This window comes from Lemur catta, chromosome 12 (assembly GCF_020740605.2).
Source record: "Lemur catta isolate mLemCat1 chromosome 12, mLemCat1.pri, whole genome shotgun sequence".
Lineage (NCBI taxonomy): Eukaryota > Metazoa > Chordata > Mammalia > Primates > Lemuridae > Lemur > Lemur catta.
In genome coordinates, this window is record NC_059139.1 from 301,655 (window position 1) to 317,060 (window position 15,406).

Consider the following 15,406-nt stretch of genomic DNA (forward strand, 5'->3'; position numbering starts at 1 on the left):
ACTGTATTATTTTTGTTTGTATTTTTATTGTTGTATTAATATATTTCAAATATTTCCCACCCGTGGTTGATGGACTCTCTGGACGCAAAACCAGTGGATAGAAAGGGCCAACCATACGTGGGGATCCTGACCCACCAACTCACAACACAAAAACTAACCCAAAACAGTGAACTGCCCGGACACGGAGACGACAGGGTGTCTGCAGCAGGCTCAGCAGCATAGGGGGGACAAAGAGCTCTTCACAGGACACAAAAGGCCCAAACCATTAAAGGAAACAACTCATGAACAGGCCTTCATCAAAACTAAAACTTCTGGTCTTTGAAGCATTGGTAAGGAAATGAAAAGGCCACAGAACGGGAGAAAATCTGCAGTACTTACGTCCGAGAAAGGGCTTGTATTCAAAACCCACAGAGGACTCTCACAACTCAACACCAAGAAGAGGAACAACCCCACTGGAAAGGGGGTGGGTAGAGGTGTCACAAAAGATGAACAAACGGCCAGTATTCCAACGTCAAGTCTCCAGGAAAACACAAATTAAACCATGACAGCCTGTGGGGGGAGCCGAGTGCCGGTAGGGAGATGGCTCAGGCCACAGGTGAATCTGGGATTTCAGTCCAAAACTCACGTCTCAACCTGCTGTTGGTTTCATGAGAAGCTCTCAGAAACTCGTGATGAAGCAGGAACGAAGGAAGCCAAAGCTCGTGAACAACCCCCGTGGAAAGCAGAGTCCCTGGGCCGAGCACACCAAGTCCGTGGCCCAAGTGGGAAGTCCACGTCCTGGTTGGCCCGCGGGTCGACACAGGGCAGCCTGAGCTTGGTGTGTGCTGAGAGCAGCCACGTCGCCCTGTGGCTGACGTGGGTGGCAGCTCTGCTAGCCACGGACACCTGACCCTCTTGTTTGTTTTACACGGTTTACCTTTTCCTGTGATCTGAGAAGAATAAAATTTAATCACGCAGTATGACTACAGTTGACTCAAATACATTAACTTTCCCTCTTGTAATTCTGTGGTCCAAATTGCTGGCATTCAAAAGCACACGAAGACTTCACGGAGAGCCCGTCCTTGCAGGCAGGTCTCCTAAGAGGCGCACCTGTGCGTGCGGAGGCCCGTGCCTGCGCCACCCAGGCCCAGCGGGGCGGAGCCGCACACCTTGGGAGCCACGCGAGTCGGCCTCATGCCCCTGCTGGGCGGAGCCTGCGCCCACGGGAGGCCTGCGCAGGTCCCACGCGCACTCGGCGATGAGGCTCAGCACCGCCTCGTCGTCCGCGTCCACGGCCGAGCACGTCCTGGCTGGCGGGCCGGAGCCCTCGGCTCTGGGGCGGCGAGGTCTGCAAGGAGAAGCGAGTGCATCAGCCTCACTGCGGCCAGCGCTGCGCTCCCGCCGCTCAGCTCCCGAGGAGGGAACCACCCCGAGGTCGCTGAGGAGGAGCAGCTGGGGCAGCTGCGGTGCAACAGACCTTCGTTACCCTGCTCCCGGGACAGTGGGCGAGGGGCAGCAAGGTCACGTGATGCCAGTGCCCCACCACCAGCGGGCCCAAAGCAACAGTTCGTGGAGTTCTTCCGTTCCGCAATCTTCCAGCACCTTAAAATTCAGCTTGCTCTTTTCCTAGTACATCCTCAATGAGATACATGTGATTGAGAAGATGAAGGACATCATGTCCCAACGTCTGTTTTTACGTTAAGGGAAACTTTCCACGCTGACTCAACACGCCTCGCCAAGGGACCCTCTACGCGAAGGCGAAGGCGCTCACAGGGGGCCCCATCTCCTACAAAGGCAGTCTGAGAAGCCGCTCTTCAGAGCAGCCCGACGGCAGCCACCGTGAATGCTGCTTTCATGAGGCCGCGCGTGTGGACGACCCCTGACCCGCTGAGGGGGCCGTCCCGCTCCTGGCACGAGCTGAGGACTGGCAGTGCCCCAGAGCGTTGCCCAAAGAAGGGGCCCTGGACTCGGTGCTGGCTCTTCCCCCCGAAACCTGCCGCCCGAGCACAGCTCAGGGGGTGCACTGTCGCCTCTGGGTGGCAAGGAGCTTGGCCCAGGCCATCGTTAGGTCCCTGAACTCAAATCTCTGGCGATTCAGTCTTGAGACTGTCAGACAGGCAGTGCTGGGTACCCACAGCTAAAGCTGCCGCATAGCAACACACGGCAACGGAGGATCACAAAGACAGTCCTGCAGGATCCTAGTCACTAAACTCAAGTGTTTAGTGTCACTTTGATATTATGCATAGTCTATTCTAATTATCTAGCTATTAAAAACTGTGTATGGTATGAGGGGTAACTTTACATAAGGTGGCACTCCACGTGTCTGTATGTGCACTACAGAAAAAATGGAAAACTGTTGGTTACGGTCACACGGAGAGTGAACAGGTGAGGGAAGAGACTTTTATTCACTTTTTAAAAAATTAATTTCTGTGATGTTTGCAACACTTACAATAATGAAATATTATTGCAATGTTCTTAAATATGTGAATCTAGAAAATACAGTAAAATATTAATAAGAGAGCTGTTGACTAGAACACAGCATTCCCAACCACGCTGAGTGAAAATGCCTACTTTATTTCTCACATGTATCAATACAATGACAAAAGAGAAAAAATCTGAAACATTCTTATAAATCAGAATATTAAAAATGTATTCAGCAAAAATGGCAAAGAAAGTTACTCCAAATTTACCATCTCCATGAAAGCAACTAAAAAACAGGGGTGGAGTCAGGAAGGGGATGTCAGAAACGACATTTTTGGATCTCTCTGGAAATTAACCAAAGACTTACACACCCAGGTCGCGGTTACTCGGGCGCGGCTGCCAGTGAGGACTGTGCCTCTGCGGTGCTTGGACCTGCCCTGTCCGACCTGCTCCAGCCCTGCAGCAGCTGCGAAGTGACAGCCAGATTTGAGGTGCACGTTGAGCATCCTTAACCCAATCCCAAAATCTGAAATGTTCCAAAATCTGAGACTTTTTGAGCACTGATACTTTTGAGCTCAAAGGAAATGCTCATTGGAGCATTTTGGATTTCAGATTTTTGGATTAGGGATACTCAACTGGCAAGTATAATGCAAATAATCCAAAAGCTGGAAAAACACAAAATCTAAAACACTTCCAGCCCCACGCATTTCCAATAAGGGATCCTCAACCTGCACTGAGTACCCAGGACTTCAGGCGGCAGAACAGACCTCGTTCACAAAACGTGTAAGTGATTACTGTTCTGATCTGTCCCTGGAGGACCAGCTCCAAGGCACACAGTGACCCTGCCCAACGTGCAACTGGCCTGCAGCGGCCGGAGGTAGGACGTTTGCCGAGACATTTGCAGGCTCACGTCCTGGTTGCTGCTGCCCGAGGTGATGGACGGCAGCCGGAGTGAACAGCGGCACAGCAGCCTGGGAGAGAAGGCTTCGAAAATCTCCAACATCCTCCTGGGAACCCAGAAGGCCACCTGCACGATCAAGAGAGACCCAAGATGGCCCACGCCTTTCTCGCCTCCTGATGATCTCGAGGCTCTGTGGTCAGGAACAGAGGCTGAAGCAGAGCTGTGCATCCCGGCTGAGCACAGGCGGCCCAGCCCAGAGTCTCCTGCCACAGGAAACCCCCATCTGACTAGCCGATCACTCAGCTGACAGAACAGAGACGTCCAGAGCCAAATGCAATAGGAATACAGACCTTCCGGAATGGGTTCAGACAAGCAAATAATGATAACCACAACAGGCAATAATGGCAACAGGTCTGGGGAGCAAAGAGAATCCAATTTCCAGAGTTGCCACATTTTAATATTCAAAATGTGCAGGTATCAACAAAAAATTAAAAGGGATACAAAGAGACAAAAAGGTATGGACCATACACAGAAAAAAAAAATCAACAGAAACTGTGCCTGGAAAAATTTTGGGCCTGAAAAGTACAACCAAAAGGAAAATTTCACTGGAAGTGCTCAATAACAGATTTTGGTAGGCAGGAGGGTCAGCAAATTTGAAGATAGGGTAGTTGAGGTTTTCTGGCCTGAGGAATAGAAAAAAAAGCAGAATGAAGAAAAATGAATGGTTTCAAAGACTCCAGGACACCGTCGAGTTGACCCACATATACTCAATGGGAGAATCGGAAGAAGAGGAAAAAGAAAAGGAGCAGAAGGAATATTTGAAGAAATGATGGCTGAAAACTCCCCAGACTTGATGAAAAACATTAGTCTACTGTGATATTGTGAAAAACATATTTCATCTTCCTCCCCGTTTCCAGCTCCTAAAACCTTGGGAATCTCCAGAGTGATATGTCTTTTGTATACTTAAAATAAGACACCTTCCAGGTAGGGGCCGGTCACCAGAAAGACCAAGGCAGGATTAGAAGGTTGGAACTTTCAGCAGCCCCCAGGCTCCAATGGGGAAGAAGGGCTGAAGGGCGAGTTGAAGGGCTGAAGGGCGAGTTGAACAGCAACGGCCCATGACGTAATCAATCATGTCCATGCAACGAAGCCATAAACACCCCAAGGCCTGGGGTCAGGGGGCTTCCAGGCAGCTGAGCACGTGGAGCTCTCTGGAGGGTGGTGTGCCCGGAAAGCGGGTGGACGCTCTGCACCGCTTTCCACACGGCTGGCCCTGTGCAGCTTTCCCACCTGGCCGTCTATCTGTACGTAATGTCCTCTGTCCTCTACACAAGCAACGTGTTTTCCTGAGTTCTGTGAGCTGCTCTAGCAAATTACTCAAATCCAAAGTAGGGGTCGTGGGAATTGCAATTTGTAGCCAGTCAGAAGCATGGATGACAATCTACTAACTGCTACTGGCATCTGAGGTTGGGGCAGTCTTGTGGGACTGAGTCCTCAACCTGTGGGATCAGACTTTATCTCCAGGTGGATGGCGTCAGAATTGAACGGAATTAGAGGATATCCGGCTGGTGTTCAAGGCAGAATTAGTTGGTGTGTGGAGGAAAAAACCCACATCTGCTCACAGAAGCATTCTGTGTTGTATTGAGTATGTGAACAGAGTAGGAAAAATATTTCACTTTGGTTTTTCCTATCCTAAATATCTACACATCCAAGAAGCTCAATTCCAGAAGGAATAAAATCAAAGAGATCCACATTGATATATGATACCCAAACTGTCAACAGACAAGGAGACAATTTTGAAAGCAGCAAGACAGAAGTAACCCATCACATGCAATTTCCTCAACAAGACCGACAGCCAATTTCTCATCCATAACCATGGGGCCAAAAGATAGCAACATATTTAAAGTGCTGAAATAGAAAAAAAAAAACCTGTCAACCAAGAATTCTACATCCCGCAAAAACTGCCCTTCAAAATAAAGACATTCGCATTTACATAAAAATAAAGACTTTGTTGCTAGGAGACCTGCCCCATAAGAAGAAATGCTAAAGGGAGTCCTTCAGGCTGCAATAAAAGAATCAACTCCACATAAGGAATAAAAACATCAGGAAAAGGTAACAACAGAAATAAATATAGAAGACAGTATATATGTGTCTTTGCTTGTAACTCCTTTTGTTCTATCAGATATAAATAACTGGATAAAGCAACAGTTATAAGTGTAGGTTGAGGAGTTCACCATAACAATGAATCTGTGGCAACAGCAGCTTGGACGTGAGGGGCACACAGCCACATAGGAGCAATTTTTATATATTACTGATATTAAATTGGTATTAATCTGAACCAGACTGTTATAAATTAAGATTTAATTGTAATCTCCAGGGAAACCACTTTTAAAAACTTCAAAAAATACTACGATACAATAAGAAATATATACTCAGTTTTTGTCTTCAGTTCCTGATACAGAGCCTTTAGAACCCCTGTACTTTCCTGAGTGATAAGGGTGACAGGAGCATCTTCGGTTGTAATATGTGATCTTTGTCCCTGGTTCCTGACACAGAACTTCGAAAGCCCTGGCAATTTCCTAACAGAGACGACGGAAGAACCTTTGGTTATTCATAATAAGCCCCTTTCAACTCTACCTGAGTTTACAGTGATGCAGTGGCCCCTAGACGGCTTCAGGATGGGGGCTGGTTGCCTGGGAACCAACCAGGTGATTAGAGGGTTTGAACTTTCGGCCCCACCCTCGGACCTCCAGGGAGGAGAGGGGCTGGAGATTGAGCCAGTCTCCGGCAGCCAAATATTTAATCAATCATGCCTGTGTAGCGGAACCTCCATTACAAATTCCGAACAGAGGTTCAGGGGGGTTTGGAGAGCTCCAGAGTTGGTGAACACATCCACGTGCAAGGAGGGGAACGCACCCCAAGTCCATGGCAACAGACGCTCCTGTGCTCGGGAACCTCAGGACTTTGCCCTGGTACCACTTCCTCTGGCTGCTCATTTGTGTCCTTTACAATAACCCGGTGATAGAGAAGTGTCTTCCTGAGTTCTGTGAGGCTTTCTAGCAAGTTAGTGGACTTGAGGCAGGAGGAGGATTGTGGGAACCCTCAACTTTGTAGCCCAGAGAGAAATGTAGGTAACCTGGGCACCCAATGCCTGCAACTGGCACCTGAAGGGGTGTTGAGCCTAAGAATACTGAGTTATAGAAATGCACCTTGTATTTCTGGAGACAAGATTTGATTTCAGAAGTCAACATGAGCTGTGCTTTGTGTTAACTACTTTAACCGCATGGCTCCTTCTGGGCAAGGCTTGGCTCCTTCTGGGCCCGGCTTGGGCATTAGCATATCTCTCTGATCAGCTCTCATCTCCAGGGGTCCTTGCCAGCTCCGGCAACCCATGGCTCTAGGAAGAGGCCTGTCTTGTCTTTCAAAACAGGTGAGAACCATAGGCCCAGTTTACAGCTGTCTCTTTGAAGTGCAGCTATTACTGACCAAGGAGACGCCCTCCTGAGACGAGGCAGCTTTTGAACTAACACATTTCTTTTTTCTTTAAGGCAAAGCCTTATCTGACTTCTGAAATCAAATCTTGTCTCCAGAAATACAGGGGGCATTTCCATGACTCAGTATTCTTAGGCTCAACAAAGGGGGGCATGCCTTGGACTGAGTCCTCAACCCTGTGGATTGGACATGAAATCCAGGTGGTTAGTGTCAGAACTGAATTGAATTTTAGAACACCCAGGCAGTGTCTGGAGTGTTGGAAAATCGGTTGGTATTGGAAAACACACCACAGATTTCGTGTCAGGAGGAAAAACCCACATAATTGACGTAAGAAGTGTTATGAGTGAAAAAAACATTCATAAATACAGTAATAGAAAAGACAAAAGAATTAAAATGGTACACTAGAAAGTATTTACTCAACATAAAAGGCAGTTACGACAGGAGGAAATGAGGAACAAAAATGGCGTAAGACATACAGAAATTATTTTGTAAGTGGATTGAACTCCCCAGTTAAAAGCCAGAGATTGGCAGAAGGAATACAAAAGCATGATCCAACTGTATGCTGTGTATAAAAGACTCATGTCAGAATCAAAGATGCAAAAAGGTTTAACCAAAAAAAAAAAAAAATGGAAAAAAGATATTCCATGCAAACATTACTCAAAAAGAACACCAAGCAGGGTAAAGACAAAACAATCTACACCTGGGCATACCATATTCAAACTACAGAAAATCAAAGACAAAAAAAAAATCTTGCGAGAAGTCAGAGGGGAAAAACCATTCTATATACAGAGAAGCAAGAATAAGAACTGTGTCGGACTTCAGAAACCATGCAAGTAAGAAGAGAGTGGAATGAACTACTAACATTTAAAGCGCTGAAAGGAAAAACCCACCAACCTAGAACTCTGTATTTAGCAAAATCATCCTTCAAAGGTGAAGGAAAAATAAGACAAACAAAAATTGCGACAATTTGTTGCCAGAACCGCCTTGCAAGAAACGTTGGAAGAGGTGCTCTAAAGAGAAGGAGACTGATTGGTCCAGAAACTCAGATCTACATTTAACAAGGAAGCGTGTAAGAGACAGAATACATGAGGTTAAAATGAAAACATGTATTTTTTTATTCTTAATATTTTACAGATAACACCTTTGTTCAAAATAGTAGCAGCAATGCATCCGACTGTGCATGCTCACCTATGATATGCACGACTCTAACCTATGCAGAAGGGAAAGAATGACAGCAACAGCACAGGGATGGGAGAGGTGGCATCAGATGTACTTTGTTATTATAAAGCACTTGCAGTATCTGTGAAGCAGTATAGTGTTACTGAAAGTACACCTGCATTAGTTGTAAATGTATACTGCAAACTCTTGGGCAACCACTAAAAAAGGTAAAAAATATAAATAAAAGTAAAAAAGAATACAGTTGACCCTTGAACAACATAGGCTTGAACTGTGTGGGTCCACCTATGTGTGGATTTTTTAAAATAAATATATTGGAAAATTTTTTGGAGCTGTGCAACCATTTGAAAAACTTCACACACAAAACACATAGCCTAGAAATACCAAAAAAATTAAGAAAAAGGTATGTAGTGAAAACATAAAATATATGTAGATACTAGTTTATTTTATCATTTATTACCATAAAATACACACAAATCTATTATAAAAAGTTAAAATTTATCAAAACTTACACACATGACACCATTTGCAGTTGAGAGAAACATATGCAAACGTCAAGAGGTAGAATTAAATCCTAACTGCATAAAACTAGCTGCAGTACAGTTACTACTGCGTTGCTGTAGTAATCTCGCTGCCACCTCTGGTGTCACTGCGGTGAGCTCAAGCACTGTAGACCTCGCTCACAGTGCCGCGTGATGCGAGTATTCTCCTGGGAGCAGCCTGTCTTTCCAGCAAGTCGTGCACTGCAGTGAAAAGTGATTTCCACCAGGTCTAGTGTGGTACTATAAACCGTGAATGACACCATGGGACACACACAAAGTGCCACTGGTGATGTTGGAAATGCTCCCAAGAAGCAGAAAAGCCATGACATTACAAGAAAAAGTTGAACCTCTTGATACGTACAGTAGATTGAGGCTGGCACTGTGGTTGCCACCATTTCCGAGAGATGACTCTTCTTGTAAGCAGACGACATAAACTCACAGTACCCATAAATACAGTACGGTACTGTAAATGTACTTTTCTCTGCCTTATGTTCTTTCTTAAGGACGTTTTCTTTTCTCTAGCTTTCTTTATTGTAATAATACAGCAATACATATAACATACAAAGTTTTTGTTAATCAACTGTGTTACCGGTAAGGCTTCCGGTCAATAGTAGGTTATCAGTAGTTAAGTTTTGGGGGAGTCAAAGTTATACTCAGATTTTTAACTGCAAAGGTCAGCACCCCTAATCACTATGTTCCTCGAGGGTCAACTGTAATTCATATGCGAAGAAAGAAGAGAAAATGAAATCACATAAAATGCTCATTTAAACCTACAAGGTGCTGGGTGCAGTGGCTCACGCCTATAATCCCAGCATTTTGGGAGGCTGAGGCAGGAGGACTGCTTGAGGCCAGTAATTCAAGACCAGCCTGAGCAACATACAGAGACCCTGTTTCTACAAAAAAATTTAAAAATTAGCTGGGCATGGTGGCATGTGCCTATATTCCTAGCTACTCAGGAGGCTGAGGCAGGAGGATCGCTTTGCCCAGGAGTTTGAGGTTACAGTGAGCTATGATTGTGCCACTGCACTCCAGCCTGGGGCAACAGAACAAGAGTCTGTCTCTTAAAAATATAAATTAATTAAAAAGTAAAAATAAAACCACAAGGGCAGAAAAAAAAAAACAGGAACAAAGAAAAAGGGCAACAAAGAGAAAACAGCAACAAATATGGTAGATATTAATCCAACTATATTAATAATCATTTTAAATGCCAATGGTCTAAATAGACCAATTAAAAGACAGAAACTGTCACAACAGATCAAAAAACAAGACCCAATTATATGTTGTCTACAAGAAATCCACTTCAAATACACAGAAACAAATAGATTAAAAGGGAGTAAAGAGAAAAGGATACATTATGCTAACACAAATAAAAAATCTGGAGTAATTATATTAATTTCAGATAGAGCAGACTTCACAGCAAGGACATTTGTGAGGAATAAAAAAGAAATCACACAGTGATAAAGGAGTCAATACTCCAGGCAGACATAATAAACCTAACATGTTTGTGTCTAACAACAGGTGTCAAAATATGTGAGGTGAAACAAAAAGAACTGCAATAAGAAGCAAATAGATCCACTATCATAGCTGGAGACTTCAATACCCCTCTATCAGAAATGGACAGATCCAGCAGGCAAATCAGTAAGGACACAACTGAAATCAGCAGGACCATTAATCAACTGGATACAACAGACATCGACACACGGCATCATCCAACAACAGCAGAACACACATTCCTGTCAAGTTCACATGGAACATTCACCAAACTAGATCACATACAGGTTCACAAAACACACTTTAACAAATTTAAAAAAACAAAAATCATACAATGTATTAGGTTGGTGCAAAAGTAATTGCGGTTTCAGACCATGAATTTTAAATCATTATAACCATGCTCAAACACATCTTTATTAATCAAAATAGAAACCAATACAATCAACACATTTTTTGCCAAAAAGAAACAAGGTTGTTTATTCCTGTAGCATAAAAATCTGTGCTTTGGGATTCAATGAACTCTTGGAATGCGTTTTCTGCATCCTGCTGGATATGGAAGTGTTTTCCCTGCAAAAAGTCGTTGAGATGCTTGAAGAAGTAGTAGTCGGTTGGCAAGAGGTCAGGGGAATATGGCAGATGAGGCAACACCTCACAGCGCAATTCATTCAACTTTTGAAGCATTGGTCGTGACGTGCAGTGGGGCGTTGTCCTGGAGAAGAATTGGGCCCTTTCTGTTAAATGCTGGCTGCGGGTGTTGCAGTTTTCTGTGCATCTCATTGATTTGCTGAGCATACTTGTCAGATTTGACGGTTTTTTGCCAGGGTCCAGAAAGCTGAAATGGATCAAACTGGCAGCAGACCACCAAACAGTGACCATGAAATTTTTTTGGTACAAGCTTGGCTTTGGGAAGTGCTTTGGAGCTTCTTCTTGGTCCAGCCACTGAGCTGGTGGTCACTGGTTGTCTTATAAAATCCACTGTTTGTCACATATCACAATCTGATTGAGAAATGGTTTGTTGTTGCATTCAAGAAGAGAAGACGACACTTCAAATTTTTTTTGGTTTTTGGTCAGCTCACGAGGCACCCACTTATCAAGCTTTTTCACCTTTCCAATTTGCTTCAAATGCCAAATGACCATAGAATGCTTGACCTTGAGTTCTTCGACAACTTCTTGCGTAGCTGGAAAAGAATCAGCTTCGATGATTGCTCTCAATTGGTCATTGTCAACTTCCAATGGCCACCACTGTGCTCCTCATCTTCAAGGCTCTTGTTTCTTTTGCAAAACTTCTTGAACCACCACTGCACTGTACATTTGTTAGCAGTTCCTGGTCCAAATGCGTTGTTGATGTTGCGAGTTGTCTCCACTGCTTTATGATTCATTTTGAACTCAAATAAGAAAATTGCTAGGTCAAATGGTAGTTCTACCTGTAGCTCTTTGAGGTACTGCCCTATTACTTTCCACAGAGTTTGTACTAGTTTGCAGTCCCACCAGCAGTGTATGAGTGTTCCCATCTCTCTGCACTCTCCACATCCATGCCAACATTTATTGTTTTGGGACTTTTTGATAAAGGCCATTCTTTCTGGAGGTAAGTGATATCTCATTGTGGTTTTGATTTGCATTTCCCTGATGATTACAGATGCTGAGCATTTTTTCTTATGTTTCTTGGCCATTAGTCTATCTTCTTTTGAAAGTTTCTGTTCATGTCCTTTGCCCACTTTTTGATAGGGTTGTTTGATTTTTTTCTTGCTGATGTTCCTGAGTTCTATATAGATTCTGGTTATCAGTTCTTTATCAGATGTGTAGCATGAGAATATTTTCTCACATTCTGTAGGTTGTCTGTCTGCTCTCGACAGTTTCCTTGGCTGTGCAGAAGTTTTTTAATTTGATCAGGTCCCATTTATTTTTGTTGTTGCTGTGATTGCCTTTGGGGTCTTCTTCATAAATTCTTTGCCTAGGCCAATGTCTATAACAGTTTTTCCAACATTCTCTTCTAGAATTCTAATAGTTTCACGCCTTAGGTTTAAGTCCGTTATTTACTACGACTTGATTTTCGGGAGAGGTGAAAGGTACGGATCCTGTTTCAGTCTTCTACATGTGGCTATCCAGTTCTTCCAGCACCATTTATTGAATAAGGATTCTTTTCCCCAGTGTATGTTTTTGTCTGTTTTGTCAAAGATTAGATGTCTATATGAGGATGGTTTTATGTCTGGGTTCTCAGTTCTGTTATACTGGTCTATGTCTCTGTTCTTGTGCCAATACCAAGCTGTTTTAATTACTATAGCCTTGTAGTATAACCTGAAGTCTGCTAAATTGATGCCTCCCAATTTGCTCTTTTTGCTTAAGATGGCTTTTGCTATACGGGATCTTCTCTGGTTCCAAAGGAAGAGCAGAATTATTTTTTCTAGGTCTGCAAACAATGATTTTGGTATTTTAATAGGGATTGCATTGAATCTATAGATCACTTTGGGTGGTATAGACAGTTTAACAATGTTGATTCTGCCGACCCATGAGCATGGTACAATTTTCCACCTGTTTACATTCTCTATTTCCTTCCTCAGTGTTTCATAATTCTCCCTGTAGAGGTCTTTTACCTCCTTAGTTAAATATATTTCTAGGTATTTTATTTTCTTTGTTGCTATTGTGAAGGGTATTAAGTCTTTGATTTGGTTCTCAGTTTGACTGTTGTTGGCATATAGAAATGCTACTGATTTCTGTACATTGATTTTGTAACCTGAGACTTTGATGAATTTGCTTATCAATTCCATCAGTCTCATGGCAGAATCTTTGGGCTTTTCTAGGTATAAGATCATATCGTCAGCAAACAGAGATAGTCTGACCTCCTCTGCCCCCATTTGGATGCCCTTGATTTGCTTCTCTTGTCTGATTGCTCTGGTTAGGACTTGGGCATCTACCCAAAGGAACAAATGACATTCTATAAAAAACACATCTGCACTAGAATATTTATAGCAGCACAATTCACAATTCACAACCCAAGTGCCCATTAATACATGAGTGGATTAATAAAATGTGGTCTATGTATACCATGGAGTTCTACTCAGCCACAAAAAACAATGGTGATATAGCACCTCTTATATCATCCTGGCTAGAGCTGGAGCCCATTCTATCAAGTAAAGCATGGCAAGAATGGAAAAACAAGCACCACATGTACTCACCATCAAATTGGTATTAACTGATCAACACTTAAGTGCACATATGGTAGTAACATTCATCGGGTGTTGGGCAGTTGGGGGGGGTGGGTATATACACACCTAATGGGTGCAGTGTGCACCATCTGGGGAATGGACACACTTGAAGCTCTGACTCAGGTGGGGCAAAGGATATGTAACCTAAACATTTGTACCCCGCTAATATGCTGAAATAAAAAAATTAAAAAAAAATAAGAATTATGCCAAATTAAGACTTAAGTGGAGGAAGTCACTGCAGATGTGGGAGAAATAGCAAGAGAACTAGAATTAGAAGTGGAGCCTGAAGATGTGACTGAATTGCTGCAACCTCAAAATCGAACTTTAATGGATGAGGAGTTACTTCTTATGGATGAGCAAAGAAAGTAGTTTCTTGAGATGAAATCTACTTCTGGTGAAACACTGTGAACACTGTTGAAATTACAACAAAGGATATCACATAAATAGACTATCACATAAATTTAGTTGATAAAGCATTGGCAGGGTTTGAGAGCATTGTTTCCAAATTTGAAAGAATGCTATCAAACATGTGGCATGCTACAGAGAGGTCTTTTGTGAAAAGAAGAGTTAATTGATGCAGCAAACTTCATTGTCTTATTTTAAAAAATTGCTATAGCCACCCCAAACTTCAGCAACCATGACTCTGATCTGTCAGCAGCCATCAATATTCAAGGCAAGACCCTCCACCAGCAAAAAGATTGCAACACATCTAAGGCTTGGATGAACATTAGCATTTTTAGCAACAAAGTATTTTTTGTTTTATAATTGATATGTAATAATTATACATATTTATTGGGTACATGTGTATTTTGATATTACATATTGATATTATAAGGTGTAATGATCAAATCAAGGCATTTAGGATATCTGTCACCTCAAATATTTGTGTTGGGAACATTTCAGATCTTCTGTTCTAGTTATTCTGAAATATACAATAAATTATTACTAATTATAAAAAAAAAAAGAAAATCACTCAAATTTACTTTGTGTCCAACATAATTTCCATAGTCTAAAATAAATATAAAATAAACAGCAAGTAATAAGTCATTAGCAAAAAAATAAAGTGAGAAATGCATTTTATGCATTTTAAAATGATGCATAACATAACCACATTCATTTAAGAATGTGTTCCTGTATCAAATGGCAAATTTCAACAATGCTAAAATGTCAATTACTTTTGCACCAACCTAATAAATCTCTAAACCAGATAAGCTAAGAAAAAAATAGAGAAGACACAAATTAATAATAGAAATGAAAGAAAGATTATCACTACACCTCCCATAGACATTAAAAGGACAATAAAGGAATATTATGAACCACTCTATGCCCACAAAATTGATAATCCAGATTAAATGCACCAGTTACTTAAAAGACACAATCTGTCAAAACTCACACAAGAAAAAACAGACAATCTGTGCAGGTCTCCATCAATTAGAGAAATCAAATCAATAATGAATAACCTTCCAAAACAAAGAGCACAGGCCCATTCTCGGTGAATGCTACCAGTCACAGAAGACATTATGCTGATTCCCTCCAGTGCCTGCCAGAGGAGGGAATCAGAGAGATGACTTCCCACCTCGCTCTACGCGGCCAGCGCCACCTACTGCCCAAACCAGACAAAGACAAGAAAACTACAGACAGAATCTCTAACGAACACAGATGCAGAAGTCCCCAACAAAATATTAGCAAATCGAATCCAACGACCTCAACAGAAGGACATGCCACCATCAGGCAGGATTTATTCCATGTATGCGAGGCTGATTCAACAGCTGAAAATCAATCACTGTGGCCCTTCACAGCAACAGGCTGACGAAGGACAAATCACATGATCATATCAATAGGTGCAAAAAAAAAAAAAACAGCATTTGAAAAAAGCCAATGGTCACCCATGATAAAAACGTTCACCAAAGTAGGAACAGAGAGGAGCTTCCTTAACTTGACAAAGAAGATCTGCAAAAACTCACAGCTAACATCACACCTAATGGTGAGAAACAGGTGCTTTCCCACTAAGGTCAGGGACAAGGCAGGCACGACACCCATCAAGCCTTTTAACATCGCACTGGAAGTCCTAGATAATGCAATGAGACCAGAAACGATATGGAAGGTATATAGATTTGGAAGGAAGAAATAAAACTGTTTATAGATGACATGACTGTCCACGTAAAAAGTCCCAAAGAATTGGCAAAAAAAACCTTGTGGAA

At 42.7% G+C, this 15,406-nt stretch overlaps 1 protein-coding gene across 9 annotated transcripts in view; it reads right to left on the bottom strand.

The window, feature by feature from the left end:
• CEP72 (centrosomal protein 72) overlaps nucleotides 1-15,406 on the bottom strand; it is a 59,282-nt gene that overhangs the window by 30,787 nt on the left and 13,089 nt on the right. For 8 of the 9 annotated variants that reach the window (XR_006738674.1, XR_006738673.1, XR_006738672.1 and 5 more), the window contains one exon: nucleotides 1,149-1,327. The exons of the other annotated variant lie outside the window; for it this stretch is intronic. Coding sequence is in view for 5 of the 8 variants with exons in the window: in XM_045566530.1 (XP_045422486.1) it covers nucleotides 1,149-1,327 (179 nt within the window). In the remaining 3 variants the exon portion in view is untranslated. The remainder of the gene's footprint in view (nucleotides 1-1,148; nucleotides 1,328-15,406) is intronic. 9 annotated transcript variants of the gene reach the window in all.